General features: G+C 37.5%; 1 protein-coding gene across 1 annotated transcript; it reads left to right on the top strand.

The window, feature by feature from the left end:
* Window positions 1–9,611: 9,611 nt before the first annotated feature.
* On the top strand, window positions 9,612–14,025 carry LOC131315807 (calmodulin-binding receptor kinase CaMRLK). Its single transcript, XM_058345006.1, has 2 exons — window positions 9,612–11,134; window positions 13,145–14,025. The coding sequence occupies exons 1-2, from the start codon at window positions 9,775–9,777 to the stop codon at window positions 13,762–13,764; spliced, it is 1,980 nt and encodes a 659-aa protein (XP_058200989.1). The 5' UTR covers window positions 9,612–9,774; the 3' UTR covers window positions 13,765–14,025.
* Window positions 14,026–17,574: the final 3,549 nt, after the last annotated feature.

A 17,574-nucleotide genomic window follows, 5' to 3' on the forward strand; every position in this document is an offset into this window, starting at 1 on the left:
TACTTCAAAGACTAAATCAGCTCAAATAAAAATTTGAGAACTAAATTTAAGCTTGAGTAATTATTTGAGGACTAAATTGACTCCGTTAAAACTTTAAGGACCAAATTGAAACCTACTTATAATTACTACATAAATTAAAATAGTAGATAAGCTAAAATTTTTGTTCTTCTCTTCGCGCCCACCATCAACCTCGTGCATTACTGAGTATCACTAACGTTGTCTCCAAAATTTATTTCGTGTTAGCAGAGTTATACTTTTTTAACATTAAATTTATAATTTGGAGAATATTATTCTTTTTTTTTTTTCCTGAAATAGGTTATGCTTGAAAAAAATCATATATATGAACATAGGGGAGAGAAAAAAAATAGAGAAGAGAGAAAATCAACCACTCAAAGGCCGCGATGGCAAAGATGAGTCTAAGATGTTGGAGTCATATGGTCAGGCAAAGACTTTGGGAAAATTGATGGTGTGTGAGAAGAGAATAGAAAATAAATCTTGTAGATTTTGGAAAGGAATACTATAAATTAAGGTGTTTATATTGAGAAAATTGTGCATTTAGGTGCTCCAATGATTTGCAATGGACTTCCTAAAATCCTCTAGAATGCTGCTGCATTTGACAGACAAAGCCAACGTCGTCTCAATTGAGACCTAATAAACACAAATACCAAACGTACGTGTAGGACTAAAATGTCGACAATTGGTACATTAGGGACCAAAATGGCACTTGTGTTATACATTAGGGATCAAAATTGAAAGTACATTGTTCTTTGATGAGTTATATATGGTTATATACCTAAAAAATCCCTGCATTTAACGGACAAAGCAAACGGTGTCTGGGACGAGGGCCTATTTTTTTTTTTTTTGAACAAACTTTCATTGAAGACTAAGAAAGATCTTTACAAAGGATTGAGTACAAAAATTCTGGTGGATAAACCATCCAATTTGGACCTAAATTAGAAGCTTGAGAGGAGGCTACCCAATGAGCAGCTTCATTTCCCTCCCGAGGAGTCCAACTCAAAGAGAATCCTTCATTCTTTGCCAGCAAGCGAATATCCGAGATAATTGCCAAAACTTCCCATGGCGGAACGAGCTCCGAAACACTCAAAGAAATAAGTTGCGCATTATCATTCTCAATGCAAACAGAGGACAGATTCAAGGCCTTGGCGAAGAGGCATGCTTCTCTGATAACAGAGGCCTCTGCAAGAAGAGCCGAAGTAGCTGAGATTCTAAATCTCCTTCCATCAATTAAAGTACCAAGACTATCTCTCAAAATAATACCACCCCAGCCTCTATTGAGATCCTTGGACCAAGAAGCATCACAATTTATTTTTAGAGAACCAGCAGTAGGGGGAATCCAGTGGAGAGAGGAGGTGGGGGGGGGGGGGGGGGGGGGGGGGGCGCCTAGATAAGTTACTTGATGAGGTCTCTGTAGCTGAGACAAACTAGTCCCATGCCCCAAGAGCACGAGCAGCAATAACATGTGGAGATTGATTTGAGGAATGGAAAGCAAGCTCGTTTCTGGCCTTCCAAATATACCAACACAGGAAAACTACTTTGGAAAAATAATCGGGCTCCAAGTTTCCTTTGTCGATTTCCTCTTTGATCCTCATAGACCATCCCAGAGTTGAACCAATCTGGTTTGGAAAAAAACCCACAACAAGGGGGCTAGCAAAAAAGACTTTCCTAGCCTGTTTACAGAAAAATAGGATATGTTCGACTGATTCAACTTCCTTTCGACATCTTTGACAGATCGGTGAGATGGCACATTTTCGATGCACAAGATTCTCCTTGGTTGCCAGTCTGTTACGACAAGCACGTCACCAAAAGTGCTTCAACTTGGGAGGAATTTTTAAATTCCATAAGAAATTCTAGAAAGAGGGTTCAAGGACATTAGAGGAGGAAGGATGCTCGGGTTTGGAATTAATATATTCAGACCAAGCCTTTTGGTAACCCCGTTTGACTGTATACTTGCCACTAGGATGGAGACCCCACACTATCGAGTCAGCATCTCCCATAATAGAAATTGGAATATTTGTGACGGCTTGGACCTCTGCCACTGTTAGCACCTGTTTGAGCTTTGCAGTTCTCCACTCCCCTGTAGTGGGGTTAATGAAATCAGCTACTTTATTACTAGATATCCACGGGGGTTTCGGAGATTGAATACAGAAGGAAGGCAGAGAGGGGATCCATTTATCAACCCAGAAATCAACTGAGGCTCCATTATGGATTTGCCACCTAGCACCTTTCATAAGAAGTTCCCTCCCTTGAAGAATACTAGCCCATGCCCAGGAAGGACGCGACCCTATCGATGCCTCCATGAAATTGCCGTTGGGGAAGTACAGAGACTTGAGGAGTCGAACCCAAAAAGCATTGGGATTTTGAAGGAGCCGCCACCCTTGTTTTGCCAAAAGGGCTAGATTGAAACACTTAAAATCGCGAAAGCCTAAACCTCCCTGACATTTTGCTTTACAAAGATCATCACCACTTACCCAGTGAATTTTGGCCTCATCCAAACACAAATTCTAAACATCAACGACTAAATGTGTACAATGAGTATATTAGGGGCCAAAATGGCGCTCGGCCAGTACATTAAGGACCAAAAACGTTAATAGAATATCATATTCAACAACTTTGGATTTCGCAAAGTAATTTTGAAACCTTGATTTTAATTAACCTGCTAGTCCTCAAGTCACCAACTAAACAATCAATTTGCTTATATGTCATAGCTAAAGATATTTCATGTGGTACGTGTTTGCTCAATCTGGTATTTTATTTTCTAAATGTGACAAATAATGCCAACGCTCTAGAATTATGTAATTCAAAAAAAATTGCAGCCCAGTCATGAAATGCTTATAATGGCTCAATGTATCGCATAAATTATGGTTGGAGTTCGAATTTTTGGTGGGAAAAGGAAATAAAAGGATGTGAAGTTCATGAGGTATAGTCCTTTTTATGATACCCACCTTGTCAAAAATTCATTCGGAATGACAAAAACATACCCACCATTTTCCTCAACCAAAACAAACCGAATACAAATAATTAAACCTTATTAATTTGGACCTATTCCCTTTTCACATGTTTTATATTTCCTTTTTTCAGGATCGAACATTCGTATCTAAATTTAATTGGTAACATACTAATCACCCAACAGAGTTAATCAATTTGTTATACTTACTCACATTATAGAATTAATCAACTTTTAAGGTGGATGGGTAGGGTAGGGTATGGCTAACTTATTACGTATAAACCTATAAATCTTAGTTGTCATTCTCTTTTGGAAGTTTGGTTTTGGACCGGTATGGGGTTAGGTGATATCATTAACCAACCATTTACCTTACCCTCCAGAACCATTCAAACATATTTTATTTTATTTTAATTTATTTGACAACCAAAAGGAAAGAATTATACGAAGAAAATTATAAAGGTGATCGAGAACATGCATGTGATGGGGCCGGCAGGTTAGCTAGATAAGCATGTAAAGATGTTATAGTGCATGTGGATTAAGTTGCCTGCTAGCTTCCAAATCCATTGGAATTTACTTAGTGGGAAGCAATATGTTATTTTATACAATAAGAGCATCTCCAACGGGAGCCATTTTGAGAGGCAAAGCCAATTTTTTTCCAAACCAAAATTCTCTCCTCCAGTGGGAAGCTGTTATGGGAGATTTAGCCATGAAAATGGACTTTGACATTTCTTGTAATGGTTGTGATCTAATGGCTCTTGAGAGCAATCCAATGGCTGTGATATGTGCGTGTGAACCAACGACTGCACACCAACTAGGGTTATCTCAGTTGGCTAGGACTCTTGCATCTCATTAGGAGGTTAGAATTTCGTGAATCACCTGCGTGTGAGTGTTTTTCCCTTGGACAGGCTTTTCCTTTCTTTGTTTATTTTTACCAAGTAATGGGTTTATTTCTTCACAATTGATGTAGTGTCCTGAATTTGTATTTTATACTTCATATATGGTGTAACTGATCTCTTTTATCAATTGAAAAAAAAAAACCAATGACTACAAAATGAATGGGGCATCTAGATAAATGCATAAGTTTTGTGAAATTTCACTGGAAGATGCATATTTTACCTGGGGCATGCATCAAATAGATTATTTCAAAACAAGGAGAGCCAGGGCTACCCCACCCCAATGAATGGCATGCATGCATGGCTCCGTTCCTGGAGGGTGGGATCCTGGCATAAGATTTGAGAATGGGAGCGAAAAATCCTAACACAAAATTGTGTGACCTAGCTAGGTGCTAAGAGGGAATTATTGAGATCGAGTCAGAGAAGAATCAACGTCAATTGAAACCTCCTACTTCGTGCGTGCGTGTGACGTGTGAGACATGGTTTGAATAAATCTTTTAGTGCAAGCCCAAAAGGCCTCTTAACCAAGTGGCTGATATGTCCCCTTAACATGTGTCACCTATATATCGGTTGAAATCTTTCAATTGCAAATTGTATTTTCTCCTTCCCCCATCTCATCCTACCCATTGAACAAAAACTCAAAATTCGAGTGTTTGAAAACAAAGAAAACCTTTCATTTAAGCTTCAATTTAAAAACCTTGTATGCTCTTTTCGCGTAGTTCCTTCATAATTTGTTAAAAGTAGCAACAAAAAAATAATAACTAAAAGTCCATTCAGAACTGTGAGAATAATTTGCATAAAAAAGAGGGCCTTATTATCAAAATGATTGTTTTCCGTGGGGAAAAGACATTTTAAGAACTAGAACCGATTGACTGGAACTTGTCTATACTAGACGCGTGTACAGATTCAATCAAAATTAAATCTTCTATTACTTCTATATCTATTTCGAATATGCGGGATTAGAGGACTATATAAATAGTCGATGATTAGATACAACGAAACTCTGAACAAATTCATGAGAAGAAAAATCAGAAATTCCCAAACTTTGGAGGTAGCAAAGTCCATGCAGAACTCGATTACCCACTAAATGGGCCCTTGACTAGGATTCCACGACTTAGCATATATAGTCAAGGTTTTCTGCGATCGATATTGTGACATGATTGTCAATTTGTGCTTAGACTCTTGTTGGGTGTGTGAATATTCCTCTCTCCACATTGTTCCTACCTCTCATCAATGAGCTAGACTAGACACCACACATGAGCTTCAAAAAAAAGTGAGGAAAAAAATATGCTGTCAATCATGGAAATACATGCAATCAAGTAGCATGTGAGATGATGATTAATTAATTGTGATTTGTTTATCTAATCTTTCTAGTACAGTAGATGACTATTTGTCTCACCATTGATGCTAATTGCATTGAGTAATTATTGGTATAAAGTGTTTGAACTTTCTTCATGAAGGAATGTTTGCAGTCTTCTTTGTAGAATGTGAACAAACCATGAATGTGGACATCACTTGATTTCACTAAAATAAAGATACAATGATCACTACCATGTTACACATTTGATTCTTGAATAAGAGGATAGTGGCCGATGTTCACAGAAAATTCTAAGAGCAGTTTATGATATTTTGACTTTTAAAAATCTGTTGTGATTATATGTCGAAAAATTCTTATCAAATAATTAAGTCTTCTAAGAATCTACGGATTCCTAGAAGCTGAAATAGCTAGAAAATAAAATCTAATTCCAGAGAGAATCTAGTTTCAAGGTGTTTTTCGGATCATATTTTCAATTCTAAGTACTCTAGAAGCTGATTTTTCAGCTTTTTGCGTCAATAGTACCAGTATTATACTGTATTAGAAGACATGAACTTCAAAAGCATCTCTGCACTCTATTTTTAACTTTTACCGTCTCACAAAAGGAGTGAGGTAGGCAAAAAAGAGCCCTAAGGGTTATAACAATAAGCCACTTTGGCTTATTTTGTAAAAATAGGCCTGATTTAAGTTGGTTTGTGGATTTACTTTCCATACATGCAATTGATCAGTGTTCAATTCTTGGGATCAGGCCACAATAAAGTAGTTTCCTGTTATTTCTCTAGTCCCGACGTGGATGACCAATCTTTGTGTGTAAGAAATTAATCAAAATGTGTCTAAGCTGGTCCGGAAAACCCCTTACAGTCAAGGGGAAAAAAACAAGAGATTTGCAAAATAGTGAAGTACGTCAACCATTTGTCTTCTCTTTTATGAAAGTAACTAAATGCCTTGTTACAAATATACATACTCCTCATATATTCAGATGAGTATTTTAGCAATTTGGCATGCTGTGCCCCATGATAAATACAAATACCTGCAGGGCCAACTTAAAATTTTCGAAACAAACAGAAACAGGGTGCTAATAGAGTCAAACCACATGTTCAACTAAAATGCATGACAAGTGTAAATTCAAGTGAGGTAAAAAAAGTCTTCATCTACTTTTTACCTAAATAACTCACACTGGATGACTAACCCCAAAAAAAAAAAAAAAACTCACATGGGATGTGTGATTAACTGATAAGTAGAAGAGAGAACCTTTTTCTCTGTTTTTCATGGTGAAGAGAAGGAAACATTTACCCTTTGGAACTGGCTTTTCTGCAGTCGGTTGGGGCAATTTGTGGGTTCCTTTTGGATCTTTAAAATGATTGGAATTGTTCACTATTTAGAAATTGTCAACAGAATTGATCATACCAATAATCATGTTGATGAGAGTTGGGTAGATATGATTCGGAATGTATTTTCCTGAGATAAATAAGATATAAGGTTCAGATCCAATGTGTCAATTTTTTATTTTATATTAGACAAATGCATGAAGAAATCATAATAACCAAATCCCGATCAACATGATTTTTGACATGATTCATGGTTTCAATGGGGTTTAAAATGTGAGCGATCTCGATCAAAAATTCTTGGGTCCGGAAATTATCCAAAAATTATCACAACTTGAGAGTGCAGTCCCGATCGGGGAACTGCAGAAAAGCTTGCTCCTTATTCTGTCATTCGAATCATATAGTATGCCAGTAGAGCGGGGGATTAAATTGCAGTAAATGTAAGGACATATAAACCCAAACTAAAATTCTACGTACACACCTAAAAAATCACTCATACACAAAATATGCAACCAAAAATGTGTTGGTGAACAAGAGACTTAATCATTTGGTCTCCATTTCATCAAGGTAAAATTAATTGATCCATATCCCAACTTCGAGAGAGCTACTCTGAAATAAGTAACAAATTAAAAACTAGAAACAAAATCGCATACTATAATATATTAGACTAAATGTTTTTTTGTCATGACGTTACCACATCAACACATCTTATTTTACAAGTTACTATTGTATTGTACTACTATAACATTGTTACATTAACACATTTATAATTGTTGTAATTCCACACTAAACTAATAGACCGTCCAATACACGGTGTTACCAAATTAAAGACTGTGGAAGTAAAAAAAAAAACAAACAAACTCGATCCATAAGTACAATATAAACCTTCTAGTTGTACAAACACACTCATATGAGGTGTGTGAATCCAACCACCGCTGTGTAAGATCCACACAGTCACTGAAATGTGAGTATGAGGGAAGTGTAGGTGGTTGTAAACAAAAGTGATGCAAATTGTGTGTGGCCTTCCAAAATTTGTACCGAGGAGAACCACTGCCCTAAATCAAGGGATCTTATAGTCCATCCATGGTACACCTCTAAAGTTTTATTTTGTGGAACTCACAAATACCAAAATGTGAACAAGTCTATCCCATGTATCATATCCCTCCATACTATTATTCCAAAGCATGAGTTTACTTACCTATTGATATCTGCTCTTGTGAATTTTTCTTCTTACGTATCTTACATATGGACGATTCGAAATATTGTTATGGTTTAAAAATAAATGAAACTTTCTATTTTTGAAAAGTATGCAGAGATGGGATATAACTAAAGAGGGGTTGATCCCCTTAGTAGTCTTGAAGGCAGTGGCGGAGCTAAAATTTCGACTTGAGTAAACCGAATTACTAAATAGAATTTTTTGTAAGTAAACTTTTAAAAAAGACATTTAATACGTTTGTACCATGGTATCGTAATAGAATTTAGTAGAGTTGTGGTGATGGACTCGCCATTTTAGACAGTAACTATAGCTCTAACCGAACAATCCACATCAAATGCAAATCTCTATAGTAAATGCTTAATGGAAGTTGCTACACTGATTGTTGCTCTCTAACCTTTTGGCTCAGCGAATTCGGTGGTCTATTAATTTCCATTCATTTTTTCTCACGAAGCCACACATCACTATCAAAGTCTTAACAAGTGGGACCCATGCAGTCTTCCCATTGAAGCCCGATCAGGAAACAAAAGCTTATCAACTTCTTCACTTCATAATACTGTACTACCATTTGCACTTTAGACACGTTGATCTTTTTTGGGGAAATAAATATTTTCTCTGTCTCAATTTAAATATTTATTATTATTATTATTTTCAAATTCTAAAATATATATTTCTGCATAACATTTTTTTAATTTTCTTACACCAAATTAAATTACTTAATGAGCACTTTAATTTTGTTGTAAGAAAATAAAAATAATAATATGTAGAACCGCATTTTTTGGAGGTTTGAAAATGTATGAAAATTTGTAAGGGACATTTAAATTGAGACAGAGGGAGTATTAATTTTTCTGTTCAGCTATTGAGTTCCGCTAAGCTTTTTAGACTTTTTCTTGTTTTGTCCTTATTAAATATTTTTCGCTTTTGTTAATTTTACACCTCATTTTTTTGGAGATGAATTAGAAAAGTAAAAAATTATAAATTTTACAAAAATATTTTTAAAAAAATCCAAGATTAAAATTCAATAATTTTTTTACTTTTCTGACTTGTTTTGACAAAATGAATCGAAAAGAAAAAAATAAGACACAAAACTAACAAACGCAAAAAAAAAATTAATAAGAACAAAACAAGAAAAAAGCCTAAAGGTGCAAAAAGTGCTTAGCAGAGGAACGCGAAGTTGAATTTTCCTTAATTTTTTTGAACGTTGGAAATTATAAGTAAAAATAACCAAAATCATAGAGTTCTCTACTAATGTCATTTCAAGTAGAACGTGTTTTTAAAATTGGCTTTGTGTTTTAATTCAGTCGAGGTGAATTAAAACAATAAACGATAAAATAAAATAAAAAGCTAAATAAAAATGCATGAACTCTTGCAATTACCAGTAATTTTCTTGGCGCTGCTGTCCCTTAGGGTCAGCAGCTTGCGGCTGTGCCAGAGCTGCGGGTCCACTCCAATATCGTTCTGATAATCAGAAGCGTTCACATTATAGAGCTCGTCTAGTAGAATATTACAAAAAATCAGCTCAAATAAATATCATTAAGTGCCTGATCGGAACCTTTTTATCTTGAAAAGAATAGATCCGAAACACTGGATCAAATCCACTGTAACCCATGGACCAAGAGTTATATGTGTTCCAATTAGGCACTTAATGATATCTAATTGAGCTGATTTTTTGCATAATTGTTATACTCGATGAGCTCTACAAAGTGAACACTTTCGATCATCGGAGTAAGATCGGAATGGACCCGCAGCTTGGGCACAGTCGCAAGCTGCTGCCCCTAAGGGACAGCAGCGCCGCGCTTGCAATTTTCTTAGTTGATCAAAAAAAATATCAGTAATTTTCTTAAACAAACTTTTTAACAACCCAAACATATGACCTAATCCAATACTATTATTTCTCAATTCCCCTAGCTTTGTCTTATCGGGTTCTCAATCCCTTTAAACACTTTTCTCTTTCCCCTGCATTGTTGACGCCCCAAAGTTCCCGCAGCTCTCTCTCTCTCTCTCTCTCTCTCTCTCATGGGAGCCAAACCCACTGCAACCCACTGAAATCCCCAATTTACGAGATGAAAATCATCCTCAAGTTCATCCCCTTCATACTCCTCTTTTCCCTCGTAGACTCCTCATGCAACAGCAGAGACCAACAACTGGTTTCAAACGCCTTCAGCTCCGTTTCAGGCTTCAACTCCACTTGGCTCACCCCCACCAATCGCTCCTGCCCAAACCCACCAATTACACACATCAACCTGTCATCAAGAAACCTCAACGGCATCATCTCATGGAAGTTCCTCGGAAACATCTCCCAATTACAAAAGATTGACCTCTCCAATAACTCCCTCCAGGGCTCTGTTCCAGGCTGGTTTTGGTCAATTTCAACCTTAGTTGATCTCAATCTGTCGAAAAATCGGTTCGGCGGGTCGATCGGTTTCGAACCCAGTTCAGATTTGGGTCCGGTTTCATCAATTCGGGCGATGAATTTGTCGAACAATAGGTTCACCAACCTGGCTCGTCTCTCTGCTTTTTCAAACCTCTCTGTTCTTGACCTTTCGAATAACGATTTAACGGTCTTGCCTTTTGGGCTCACCAACTTAACCAATCTCCATTATCTTGATCTCTCTAGTTGTAAAATAGCAAACAATTCAAAACCCATTTCTAGTCTCCACTCATTGAGTTACTTAGACTTGTCGAGTAACAAAATGACCGGTGATTTTCCCTCTGATTTTCCTCCCTTGTTTCGCATCAAATTCTTGAATATTTCATTCAATAACTTCTCAGGTAAAATTGCCCCGGACCAGGTCCAAAAATTTGGTAATTTGGCATTTATTCATGCTGGAAATTTCACAAAAAAATTCCCAAATAAGTCTCATCCAATAATCCCTCCAAAAATACCCATCAAGAAACAAAAACCCAAATCGATAAAAATGAAACAATCTGTAGTTCTACCCTTATCAATTGCTTCATCAATCTTTGTTTTGGGAATTTTTGTGTCAATTTATTGCATTTACAGGAGGAGAGAGAAAGTGAGGAGGAAGAACAAATGGGCAATCTCCCAACCCATTGGTCAATTCCCATTCAAACTGGAAAAGTCTGGCCCGTTTTCATTCGAAACCGGGTCGGGCACGTCATGGGTGGCAGACATAAAGGAGCCATCATCGGCTCCAGTAGTGATGTTCGAGAAGCCGTTGATGAAACTCACGTTCAAGGACTTGATTGCTGCCACGTCACACTTCGGTAAGGAGAGTTTATTGGCTGAGGGCAGGTGTGGGCCCGTTTACAGGGCTGTGCTTACAGGAGACCTCCACGTGGCAATCAACGTGCTTAAGAATGCCAGAGCCGTTGATTTTGATGAAGCTGTGGCCTTGTTTGAGGATTTGGGTAGGCTTAGGCACCCCAATCTGCTGCCTATTTCTGGCTACTGCATTGCAGGTAAATTGCACTCAATAATATTGCATTTTTTTTTAATAATCGGATATCCAGATCATTTTTTGCACATCTCAATTGATTCCGAGACTCTGAAGTTAGCGACTAGGCAAACCCTTCATTGCCCGAAGGTTTGAAATGTTCCACCTCAGTGGAATTTGAACATGCAAACACATGGAGGACAACACTTAATAGCTTTATCATACACACTTTGCCAAACCCCTTGACGATGTTTTTTTGGTAATAACCGGATGTTCGAGTCAACTTGCGTGCACCTCAACTAATTCTCAGTCCTTGAGCTAACGATCGAGTGAACTTTCAGTGGCCCCGAGGTTTAGAATACTTTGCCTTCATGGAATTCGAACCGACAACCTCTTATAGAGCAAGCTCTTTAGTTGTTTTTCATGTCCACCTCACCAGTCCCTTCGGGCTGTTGATGATGTTGTTCTGTTGTTTTGGAGAAATTTTTGGATACTGGATGGATATCACGTGGCTGTGCCCTTATGGAGTCCGAGCAGCCCATCCGGGCAGTTTAAAAGTGTGTTAGACGGTCCAGATTGAAACTCTCTCTCTTCTCTCATCCCACCACTCTTTCTCCTCTTTCTTTCTCTCCAAATCCAAACCATCCAAAATTGAAATGAAAGATCTGAATGTGCCAAAGCAGACACCACTTGATACCCACCATGCACTGAAAAATTTCGTTGTTTTGGATTTGGTAGACATTTGACTTGCCATATTAATGGGCGCTCACATGATCTGTTTAACGCTGTGAGGTGTCCTACTCCGTAGTACTGTAGGGTCGTCATGTAAATCTACCACCAGGTGTGGACTGTGGAGCATTGTGTTATACTAGTAGTACTTGGTATTCCGAGATTATTTGGATGGCACTAGCTCAATTTTAACACGTGAAACCCCTATCAAAATGGGAATGAGTTGGAATGTGAGTGTTGATTGGGTGATAATAGAGGCAATATTTAAACCATTTTGTACACTCCACTTGAAGCTGAGTTTGCCAATCTTTTTTTTTTCTTGCTAATTAGATGTTTGGACCAGCTTTAGCTTTACGCATATCTCAACTCAATCTCGTGTTCTAAAGTTAACAATCGCACAAATTTTTAGTGGCTCCAATGTTTATAATATTTGACCTTCGTGAGATTTGACATTGCTATCTTTTAGGGCAAGCTTTTCAGTTCCTGTCTCATGCCATTCGGTGATTGTGTCAAGCTAGTTAAGAACTTGTTCGATAATTTTTTTGGTTTCATAAACTATCGAACAAGTTTTTTGAAATGTGGGTTGCAAATAGCCCTGTACGGCCTGACTCCCTTCGATCCAGGATAAAAAATAAATAAATATATACTCCCTTCGATCGTTCTAAGCAGATACAGTAGATAAATAAGTTGAGCTTGATGCTTGATGATGCATTTTTAGATTGGATTGGAGTTTTGGGGAATATGAGCCAATTACTTAGACTGACCAATAATTTATCCATGTTTCTATGTTTCTTCAGCCCATCCATTTAGATACGTTACACAAGTCAAGCTGTTTAATCTATCAAACAAATAAAATAATTTGATGATGATAGAAATTGCCCCATGCAAAAAAAATAAAAGCATAATTTGATGATGAATAACTTATTTAATTGGTCCAATGGCGAGGTAGTAGGGCTCTTTTTCGTGTGAAGTTTATGCTGACAAGTTCAATGTCCATTGCATGTGTTAGGGTAGATACGGTCGATATCGTTGCGAAAAATTACAAATATAATGCTGCAGGTTCAACATAAGTTGATCTTGACAACCAATTAATTTCAATTTGGCAATAGTACTATTAAAGATGCTAGCTCGTGGCTTTCTTGTTTGATAGAATATATATATATATATATATATCACTGGAGTACTTGTTACAAGGAACACCCAAAATTTTGATTGCTCCACTAAAATATTCATTGTACGTTTTACAAATATTTTCACCATTTCATGCATATTGAGCCAATTTGTTTACATTTCCTTTATGTGACAGGTAAAGAGAAGCTGGTATTGTATGAGTTCATGGCCAACGGTGACTTACACCGATGGCTCCACGAACTCCCAACTGGGGCCCCCAACGTGGAAGACTGGAGCACCGACATGTGGGAGCATCACGACGGAGAAGACGGACCCCAAATGTTGTCGCCAGAAAAGATGGAATGGCGCACGCGCCACCGTATCGCAGTTGGGATTGCCCGTGGACTTGCCTACCTCCACCACGCGCAGTCAAAGCCCGTGATTCACGGCCATTTGGTTCCCTCCAACATTTTGCTCGCTGATGACTTTGAGCCCCGGATTGCCGATTTTGGACTGAGTCGGGACCGAGTAGGTGGGTCAACCGAGGATGACGTGTACAGTTACGGAGTGGTGTTGGTCGAGCTATTGACAGGTCAACCCGGGTCGAATGAGATGGTCGGGTGGGTTAGGAGGTTGGTGAAGGAGGGAGATGGAGAGAGTGCGTTGGACTCAAGGTTGAGACTCGACGATGACTCGGTGAGTGAAATGGTGGAGAGTCTCCGTGTTGGGTACTTGTGTACCGCGGAGCTGCCCGGGAAAAGACCCACAATGCAGCAAGTGGTTGGTTTGCTCAAGGATATACACCAACTCAACTGAGTTGACTCATGTCATCAACGTTTCAATTTGCAAGATAACTAGCTAGCTCATGCTATTTAATTCCCTCATTCAAAAAACAAATAGGTAGAAAGTTGGCCACATGAGTCTCACTCCAGCCAACAATGTGCTTAGAATTATGAGTAATTGGTCAGTGGTCTTGGTCTTGGCACCACTGCTTGATATCTCAACATTCTTCTCTACACACATTCGTGTGGGTGTCCAATTATTTTTGAGGTGTTTAGAAGATTTTTACCCAAAAGACATTGTTACCCCTGTCTATTTATGACCTATAATTCCAGGTCAAAAGTACTACTTACATAATACAATATTCCCTACTTGTTTGTCCGGGGGATATGTCACGTGAGAAGCACGAGACAGGTTATTAGGACCATGTTTTCTTGTTTCTGTTTGTTTATTGTTATGTATTGTATATTAAGAACCGAAAGAAAGGAAAAAAGAAGCGAAAAAATTGAAGTAAAATGGAAAGAAAAGAAAAGAAAAGTGGACAAAGTGTGGTGGGATTGAGAATCCCACATATTGTTTGTCTTTGGTGGCCATCATCAACTCCTTTCAATTTTTCTTTGAATCTTTCCTTTATATTTTTTGTTTTCTCCTTTTATTTTTCATTTGTTTTTGTTTGCTTTGTCCTTTTGATTTTTATCTTCTTGAGACCATATTCTTTGCTTTCTAGTGATGTTAAAGGAGTGTGGATATATCTAAAGATAGATGCAGAAGTTTAATGTTGGATGGACGAATGTAGACAATTTATAAAAAGAACTGTAAGAAAAATGTTAAACTTCGGATGATCGAATTATATAATTTCTAATTTATATTCAAAAACTGCATTTAGAGGATCCCTTCTTCTTTTTTCCCTCGTCGTACATATTTGGAGACCAAACGTGATCTTGTGAAATATACGAGAGAATAGAGGGTGAGTTAGAGTAAGAATTTCCTCCCAAATGCAGGAATGGAAGAAAATTAAAAAAAATTAAAAAAAGAACAAGAAGAAGAAGAAAAGAATGTGGGTTGGAGATGCCTTTGTCAAGTGTTCTTAATAAAACTTGTGTTGCCTATCAAAAAAAAAGTTGAGTTTTGATCACCCTCCACTTAAGAGGAGGGTGAACATTACCCTCTTTTTTATTGGTTGAAATTGTATGAATCCCACCTCAAAGTAATACTCATGCTTAATAAAAAGTATATTACAGGAGTTGAATCTATACCATTTCAACCAATAAGAGAGATGGGATAATATTCAACCTCTTTTAAAAATGGTAAACAAAATTGTACTCGCCAATTAGGGATATCAGTGGGGGTGTTTAAACTGGATTTTTGGCAAACCTGATCAAGCCGAACCTAATATCTATAACCAAACCCAAACTCGATGGGTTCTCTTTCACCTTGATTGTAATTAACCATATTCAACGAGAATCTGTAAGGTTTTAGTTTTTTCAACTGTTTACACCATAATTTAGTATTTTAGTCTAATATGATCGATTGGGTCAAAATGTTACACGTGTCAACACGTTTTAGACTAATTAATAAAAATACAATATGAAGCCAGTTAAGGAAAATCAAGTGGACTGATCAACGGTTGATATTCAACTGAACACGTTTCGGAATATGCATCACATACAGATTGTGGGCAAGATAGTTAATGCAAGCAGGCAGTTGAAGTAATTACAACGTTGGGAACATGTGAGATCATGGAGAAGTAACCGCCTCATGCAAATGGTGGAGCAAGAATAGATAGCATGGAGCCACTTAATTCAAATCGAATGAAGGAATTCCATATGATTTGAATTTCAAAGTTGATGACAGCCTATAAATACAAGAATAGAAGATATTTAGAACCCCCCCAATCAATCGCCCAAAGGCTTCTACTTTTATCTGTACTTTACATTTCTTGCTCTAGGAGTAGCTTGTAACATAACTGTCTGTTCGATTGTGTTCTCATAGTCGATTGACTTCTACCTCGAGGAATAATAAAGTCTATTTTGTTGTTCTTCTTTCATCTCCATTCACTTCAATAAGTTTGCTTCCAGAGAAGTCCTGAAATACGGCAAGGAACCAAACTCCATCACCACAAACACCTACATTTCCAGCACGCTCAACAACTCTTAGTCGATTCGTCGACTGTAAGTAAAATAGACAAACAGCAACGCATTTTGAATACAACTAAAATGAATTACAAAACTATTGACCACCCCCGCCAACGAAGCTGATTTATACGGGAAGATTTGTTTTCTTAAATTAGGTTCATGTCCGTGCCTGAAGTCATGGCTCAAACGATCGCACACACAAATAGACATTGGACTCACGTGCAATATATCAACCCTTGCCCAACGAATCCAACTACGCAAAAAAAAAAAAAAAAAACAACAACAACAACAAAAAAAACCCAAGCATATTCGTAGGAATTCCCCGTGCTTAAAGCTGCAACGAGACATAATAGCGAGTTTGCAACTATCCAAAATTACAAATGGGCCAGACAAAGACAAACAATAAAAAAGTAAAAAAATGCGCCGCCTCAGACATGAACAACAACAACAAAAAAATGGTCCCGCCGCCTAAGATATGAACATCAAGAAAAAAACCAGTCCCATCGCCTGAGACGATCGAAAAAGATACCTTAGAACCGACAATATGATATTGTTGTGACTTTTCTACATTCATCCAATATGACTCCCTAGCAACCCCTTGGCTCTTGGAAAGCACCTTAGTGATTGCTCTATCCAGAATGAAATAGATTAATTTGCCCATCAGCTGAAAATTAACACAAATACAATTGCACGGTCACGTTGAACACCTTAAATAGTAAGAGTTCAAATATCACAATTTTCGTTAGGATTTCTAAGGAGCTAGCAAACAATTTTTTTGGGAAAATTAATTTCAGGACATAAGCAACATGTACCAACCGATGCATGACAAAGCAACACATACTCAAATGAGAAAAAGGTCCAACCTTGAAACTTTGCATATCTAACACATAAAATAGAAGAAGTCAATATCACTGGCCCTCTTTTCCCTTGCCAAAGTCATTGAGAGTTCACCTTCCAAGAGACTTTTTGATGTCAGTCATAGAGAATCCACCTTCTTTTCTCCATGGTTGTTACCTCTGAAGAAGCCTACAAGCCATAATTAACAACACACCCACAATCAGATTAATCTCAAAGGAGTTATGATCTGAACATATGGGCGAGTAACTGGGAACGAAAAAAAGACTTGGAACACATATCTCAGAGGAGTTATGATCAGAACATATGGGCGAAGTAACTGTGAACTAAAAAACAAATTATATTTGTTCTTAGACATCCATCAAAGATCTTTTAACCTTCCATATCATGGTTGTAGCTAAAAGTAGTACAAAACTATAAATTATGTAAGAAATTGGTTTTTAACTAATGGATATGTGCCTCAACTAATTGGGGTACGCCTAGCTATAGGCATCAAAATCAAGAAGGATTGTGATAAACTCTCACTGGAAATCAAACTTCTCGTATGAGCAATCTTACAAACACCTTGAATGCAATATAAAATTCTAAAGTACACAGCTACAATCATGCTCCTAGTAACGGGAAACAAAATGAAAACAGAAGCAATTGTTTTTAAAAGGTATGCAGCTCTAGTGCCCCGCCCGCATTGGCGTCAGTATATGGTCTAATGCCCCATTAATCTTTTCAATCTAAACAATGATAATGAAGTTTTAAAAATGAAGTTCGAGCACAATATAAGAACACCAATTGGTGATAAATTATAGGTATTGAAACAAATACCAACTTAGCATCCCCACAAATGGTATCACTTCAAGAA

Source organism: Rhododendron vialii, chromosome 2a, assembly GCF_030253575.1.
Source record: "Rhododendron vialii isolate Sample 1 chromosome 2a, ASM3025357v1".
Taxonomy (NCBI): Eukaryota; Viridiplantae; Streptophyta; class Magnoliopsida; order Ericales; family Ericaceae; genus Rhododendron; species Rhododendron vialii.